This window comes from Monoraphidium neglectum, assembly GCF_000611645.1.
Source record: "Monoraphidium neglectum strain SAG 48.87 unplaced genomic scaffold scaffold03864, whole genome shotgun sequence".
NCBI lineage: Eukaryota > Viridiplantae > Chlorophyta > Chlorophyceae > Sphaeropleales > Selenastraceae > Monoraphidium > Monoraphidium neglectum.
The window spans coordinates 1-5,310 of NW_014009765.1; the positions used below are offsets into that span (position 1 = coordinate 1).

The following is a 5,310-nucleotide window of genomic DNA, read 5'->3' on the forward strand; positions in this document are numbered from 1 at the left end:
GCGTGTGGCGGCTGACCAGGCCGGCGTCCCGCGCGAGCTCCCAGAGCTGGCTCGCCTGCATCCCAAAGCTCAAGCGCGGCAGGCCCGCCGCCACGAACGGCGAGGCGCGCTTGCTGCACAGGGCAGCATTCGGGGGGGGGCATCATTAGTGTCTGGGGGCAGGGGGTGCAGCACGGCAGCTGGGGTCTTTGTGTGGAGGAAGCCCCTGTATGAGCGGCTCGCCCCTGCGAACGCGATTCTGCCCACAGCAAGCCGGCTTAACACGACCGACCATGAGAAAGGGCAGCCCACCAGTAGCGGTCGTACAGCGCCCGCAGCTCAGAGTTGGCGCCCGCCAGCAGGTTCAGCACGGCCCGCGCCGCTGCCGCCGCGGCGGCCGCCGTCGGCCCCTCGCTGCCCAGCAGGTCGTCTATGTACAGCTGCAGGCTCGCCACGCGCGGCCCAAAGCCCGCAGCACCACCATTGACGGCCGCGTCGGCCGCTCCGTGCACTGCGGCGCCGCCGGCGCCCGTCTCCTTGTCGCCCGCCATAGTCCCAGTACTGTCCTTGTCACCGCCGCCACCGCCGCCGCCGCCGCCGCCGCCGCCGCCGCCGCTTCCGTATCTGAAAGATCCAGTCTTGAGGTCTGGCCGGTCCGAGATGAAGCTGCCGCAGAACACCGTGCCGTCCTCGAACACGTACACGCCCTCGCCCTCCTTCCTGTCGGCGGCCCAGGTGCCCTCGTAGCGCGCGCCAGTGGAGTAGAGCAGCGCGCCCTCGCCCTCACGGCGGCCGTCGACAAAGCTGCCCAGGTACCTGCAGGAGCATGGGCGGGTGCAATTGTGAATTTGGAGGGGCGGGTAGGAGGGGTCTTGCGCAGTGGAGTGGGTTGTGTGGGAGCAGTGGAGGTGCAGGATGGGTACCACCAATGGAGGAAGCTCATAAGTTGTATCGGTGAGAGTATCATCAGGCTGACACTGCAACAACATCGTCAGACCACACATTTGCCACCAGGGTCCCCCACGCGCCTCTGCCCCACCTGTTGTGCATGAGGCACGTCCCCCGGCTGCTGCCGGGCGTGACGTCCTGTTCCCACACGTGCTCCCCCAGGCCGTTTGGCACGCCGCGCTCCCACATGCCGCGGTAGACCTGCCCGCTGGTGTGCCACCACATGGTGCCCGCCCCGCACTTCTGGTCGGCCACCCACTCCCCCTCGTAGGCGTTGCCGGAGGGGTACACGATCACGCCCCAGCCCTGCTTCACGTCGCGCTCCCACTCGCCTGCGGGGACGCCGATAGCCCAGGCGACGGCGCAGCACCGGCAAAACTTTGCGATTTGCAAGCCGAAGTGAAGACATTGGTACCACTACGTTCCGCTCACAGCGGGGAGGTAGCTTGTAAGCAGCTGTACAGTGACCACGCCTTGCCAAGCAGCACAGTGAGCACGCCTGGTCTGCAGCCTCTCTTCCTGCTTGATGCCGGCCCACCTTCGTAAAAGGCTGTCCTTTCGGCGTTGAAGTAGAGCACGCCGCGTCCATGGCGCATGCCATCCGCCCAATCGCCCTCGTAAACCGCAGGCGAGTCGTCAAACGACATGGCGCCTCGGCCGTGGCGTTTGCCAGCGCGCACCTCGCCCTGATACGTCGCGCCAGGCCAGCGGTACACCTGCAAAGGCACACGGCATGTGAGTGATCACGCTGACACCAGTGCACGTGCACATGCTCTTCTGCGTTTGGCATGCAGTGCCCAGGCTGCTGTTGACATTGCCCGGATCCCAGCGCCTGCACTCGGGCGCTTAATTCCAGCTTCTCCTCAAGGGATCCTGCTGCTGGGCCCGCCAAGCACTGATAGCTGTCACTCACCCCACTGCCCTCCATGCTGTTGCCGCTCATGTCCCCGTCATACTGCACGCCGTCCGGAAAAACCACTGCTGCGCGCCCTTCCAACACGCCATCCCGCCAGTCGCCGTCGCACACCACGCCGCTGGCATAAACCGCGCGCCCGTGGCCATGGAACAGGCCCGCTGCCGACATCTCGCCATCATAAGTGACCGTGGTCGCCTGTGTATGGTGAAGAGCATGACAGAGGGTTGCCAGAGAGCAGAAACGGTGGCAGCAGCGCGCAGCACCAGCCCACGCTCAACGTGCCGCTATCGCGCTTGGGATTACCACAATGTTGGTAGCACTTACCTGCTGGACCACGGCCTCCATGATATTATTTTGGTTGAGTACCGCGTGGCCTCAGCAGAGTCAAATGACAAAGCCCGCGGACGGCATGATGGCGTGCAAGATCACTGTGAGAGGCGTAGATCTAATGTAAATCAGTGTAACAACCTGTAATTACTTACGAAGGTAATCGCAGGAGTGGCTATAGCACGTGACAGGCGCGAGCAGATCACTCGACTAGTCAACCAGTCAACCATTGCGGTCTTTCATGATCCACGGCTTGGTCTCCAGGCCACTAGCTTGCTTACAGCCTTGTCTGGCAGGCAAACCTGCCACATACAACTTTGCTGGAGCACCCAAATTTCCTGGAAGCACAATGCAGCGCGCGCAATGTGCTACGTTGAGCACCCACCTGCACTGTTGGGCTGCTGCACGCTCGATTCCTGCGATTCCATTTTCCTGAAGCCAAGTCAAACACTGCTTGCTGTGCGTCCATTCACAGGATTAAAGTTCATGGGGCAATACGTAATCGAATCAAAGATACATTTGTGATTTACAATATCTGAAGCTACTTCTTTGCTCGTGCCTCGTTGTTCTCCCGTATCCGCTGCTTGTTCTTGTAGCGGAACAGCCGCTTCATCTGCGCAGAATGAAGGCGGAATCAGGTTGAGCCAAACGACCTGGGAAAGGACAAGGGCGCTGCCACATCGCTCTGGCCTGCAACATGCACGACCACCGACACAGCAGGCGCTATTTCCCTTGTCTGCCGCGGCACGCGTGGGATGGCCAGCCCTGGCCACCTCGCTGCGCCCTGCAGCGGATGCTTGCCGATGCGCGACCTCCCTATCAAAAAAGGCCCGCCACAAACACGTCTGCAAACACGTCCCCCGCTCATGACGGCATCCCCCGTCCCGCCGCACCTGCGGCAGCGTGAGGCCGTCCTGCTCGTACAGCCGCTGCAGCTCCGCCGTGCTGGGCTCCGGCGTCATGAGGCCGAACAGCCAGTCGGGGTACTGGTCGTCTGGCAGGATGGGGGGGTCGGACTCGCCCTTGCGGATGGCCACGCCCGTGGCAGCCGTTGCGCTGAGCTCGCCGACTTTTGCCGGGCCTGGCAGGGTGGATTCGGGCGTCGGGGTAGGTGGGGGTGTGGGGTCAGGCGGGGCCGCACGCGACCAGGTGCTTTCCAGGTGGTGACGTTGGAGCACCTGCGGCTGCTGTGACGAGTTTGTCGCAAGCTCGTAGCGCGCTGCGCGGAGTGGGTGGGTCGACACGACTCCGTCCCCTAGGTTGGCCTTGTCACTGACGCCTCCAGTCCAGGGGTCACTGTGCCGTCAGCCCAGCTCACCTTTGTCGACAACGCGCTTCTTTGCGCCACCTGGTGGCAGGCCGCGAAGCCGCTGCACCACGAGCGCGGCGAGGCGGGCCCGCACGCCCTGCATGCTGCCGCAGCTGCTCCCCTCACCCGCCTTGACCCCTGCCTACGCCGGTGCGAACGCCGCTGCACGTCTAAGCGTCAACCTACAGGCCAGCCAATTGTTGCACCGTCCTGCTGCCTTTGTTAGGGAGAGGAGCCCAGCTGCGCCGATGCCTGCCTGCTCACGCAATGCGCCACCCGCAGGCGCTGCATGCAGCAATGACGCGGCTCAAGCTGTTTGATGGAGCTGTCTGTGGTGGACGTGCCTTCAGTTGCGACACGCACGAATGTCAATGGACAGCGTTATATCAGAGTTCTACTGGTAGAAGGGCTTGCTCTAGCTCAACGCAAAAGCACGGCGGTAGGGCGTGATCTGTGGCGAGAGCGCAACACAACATACGTACATAGAATCACGGCTCACTGATACAGCATACAATTCATTTCGACAGGTGCAGATGTGAAGCGATCTTGCGCCCGGTGACCAGTAGCGAACGCCGACAGGTTTGAGCGCCCATTCAAGGCGCGTTGAGCTCCATCCAATGGTACCTTTTCATTCGTAACGGTCATCTCAGTCTAAACGACCTGGCGCCTGCTTAGCATCACCGGCGCTCCACCCCTGCATTGCAGTCGGATTGCCTCTGTATAAGAACTGGGCATCGATACGTGATGCAAGGCACAAGCATGCAGATCAAGCAGCGTCCCGGGGCCGCTGGTCTCCCCCAGGCCAGGGGCAGGAGCAGGCTCAATGTGACTGCCAAGAGTTATTCAGGACCGCCTCCGGCATGGAATAAGCGCGTGGTGGTTCCTGAGGTGCAGCCGCGTGACGGCCCCAAGGTGCGGCGGTGCCAAAGCGGCACGCTTGCGACGCCAACACCGGGCTCTGCCATGCACGTTTTGGGTGTTGCCTATCCTTTGAATGACAATTGGGTGCAAAGTGAGCGGTGTCTGGTGCGATGTCTACACCATCACAGCAGCACCCACAGTAGCAGTCCAACAGTGGGGGTCAAAACGCCACAAGGAACCGCAGGCTTCATTGTGACCGCATGCAATTCAGCAATTGCAGGCTGGGACCAGCAGCAGCGTGCATGTGCCGCAAACGTGCGTCTGCCTGGCCGCCTGGCATATGGGGTAGGAGCCGGGACAATCCTTGCACAGGATTGGCGCGAACTCCCTCCAGCGACCGACTGACCGTCACGCGTGCGCCGGCACGCTCACGGCTCCCCCTCTGCTCGCAGCCGTTCTCTGTCCTGGGATCCACCGGGTCGATCGGCACCCAGACCCTGGACATCATCGCGGAGTTCCCGGAGAAGTTCAGCCTGGTGGCGCTGGCGGCCGGCTCCAACATCGACGTGCTGGCGAAGCAGGTGATGCTAGGCTGGGGTGGGGGCGTGGTGGTGGGTGCGTGGTGAGCGCATGCGCTGGTGTGCATGCATGCGTGCGTTTAAGTTAACGTTTGCAGCGGGTCAGGTGCGGCAGCAATGAGCAAGTAGTGATGGGTCATACATGTGCAGCATCGTATTGCCACGTAAGTGGCGCCGTGTCGCGCTGCGAGACTGGCTGTACGGCAGCCGAGCGGAGGATGGAGCAGGACAGCAGAGCGTTTCCCGCGCTGGCAGTGGCACAGTGGTGGACTGGATAGACAGGCTGCGGGCCCGTGCAGTGCGTGGCTGTGAAAGTTGAATGACGCAACAAAGCAACACAGCTGGCCGCGAGGCAGGGGTTGCCGCTGTGTGCTGCGGCACTGGCGTGCATC

At 62.6% G+C, this 5,310-nt stretch overlaps 3 protein-coding genes across 3 annotated transcripts; 1 reads left to right on the forward strand and 2 right to left on the reverse strand.

Moving 5' to 3' along the window:
- Positions 1-257: 257 nt before the first annotated feature.
- MNEG_13498 (putative Radial spoke head 10) lies at positions 258-2,188 on the reverse strand (the record flags this gene model as incomplete). Its single annotated transcript, XM_014038028.1, has 5 exons — positions 258-795; positions 1,019-1,259; positions 1,466-1,643; positions 1,841-2,038; positions 2,168-2,188. 5 exons carry the CDS (start codon positions 2,186-2,188, stop codon positions 258-260), a joined length of 1,176 nt encoding a protein of 391 aa, XP_013893482.1.
- A 523-nt stretch (positions 2,189-2,711) lies between these two features.
- MNEG_13499 (hypothetical protein) lies at positions 2,712-3,582 on the reverse strand (the record flags this gene model as incomplete). Its single annotated transcript, XM_014038029.1, has 3 exons — positions 2,712-2,783; positions 3,064-3,251; positions 3,489-3,582. The coding sequence occupies 3 exons, from the start codon at positions 3,580-3,582 to the stop codon at positions 2,712-2,714; spliced, it is 354 nt and encodes a 117-aa protein (XP_013893483.1).
- Positions 3,583-4,473: 891 nt separating this feature from the next.
- On the forward strand, positions 4,474-4,966 carry MNEG_13500 (1-deoxy-D-xylulose 5-phosphate reductoisomerase; the record flags this gene model as incomplete). Its single annotated transcript, XM_014038030.1, has 2 exons — positions 4,474-4,491; positions 4,793-4,966. 2 exons carry the CDS (start codon positions 4,474-4,476, stop codon positions 4,964-4,966), a joined length of 192 nt encoding a protein of 63 aa, XP_013893484.1.
- Between the last annotated feature and the right edge of the window lie 344 nt (positions 4,967-5,310).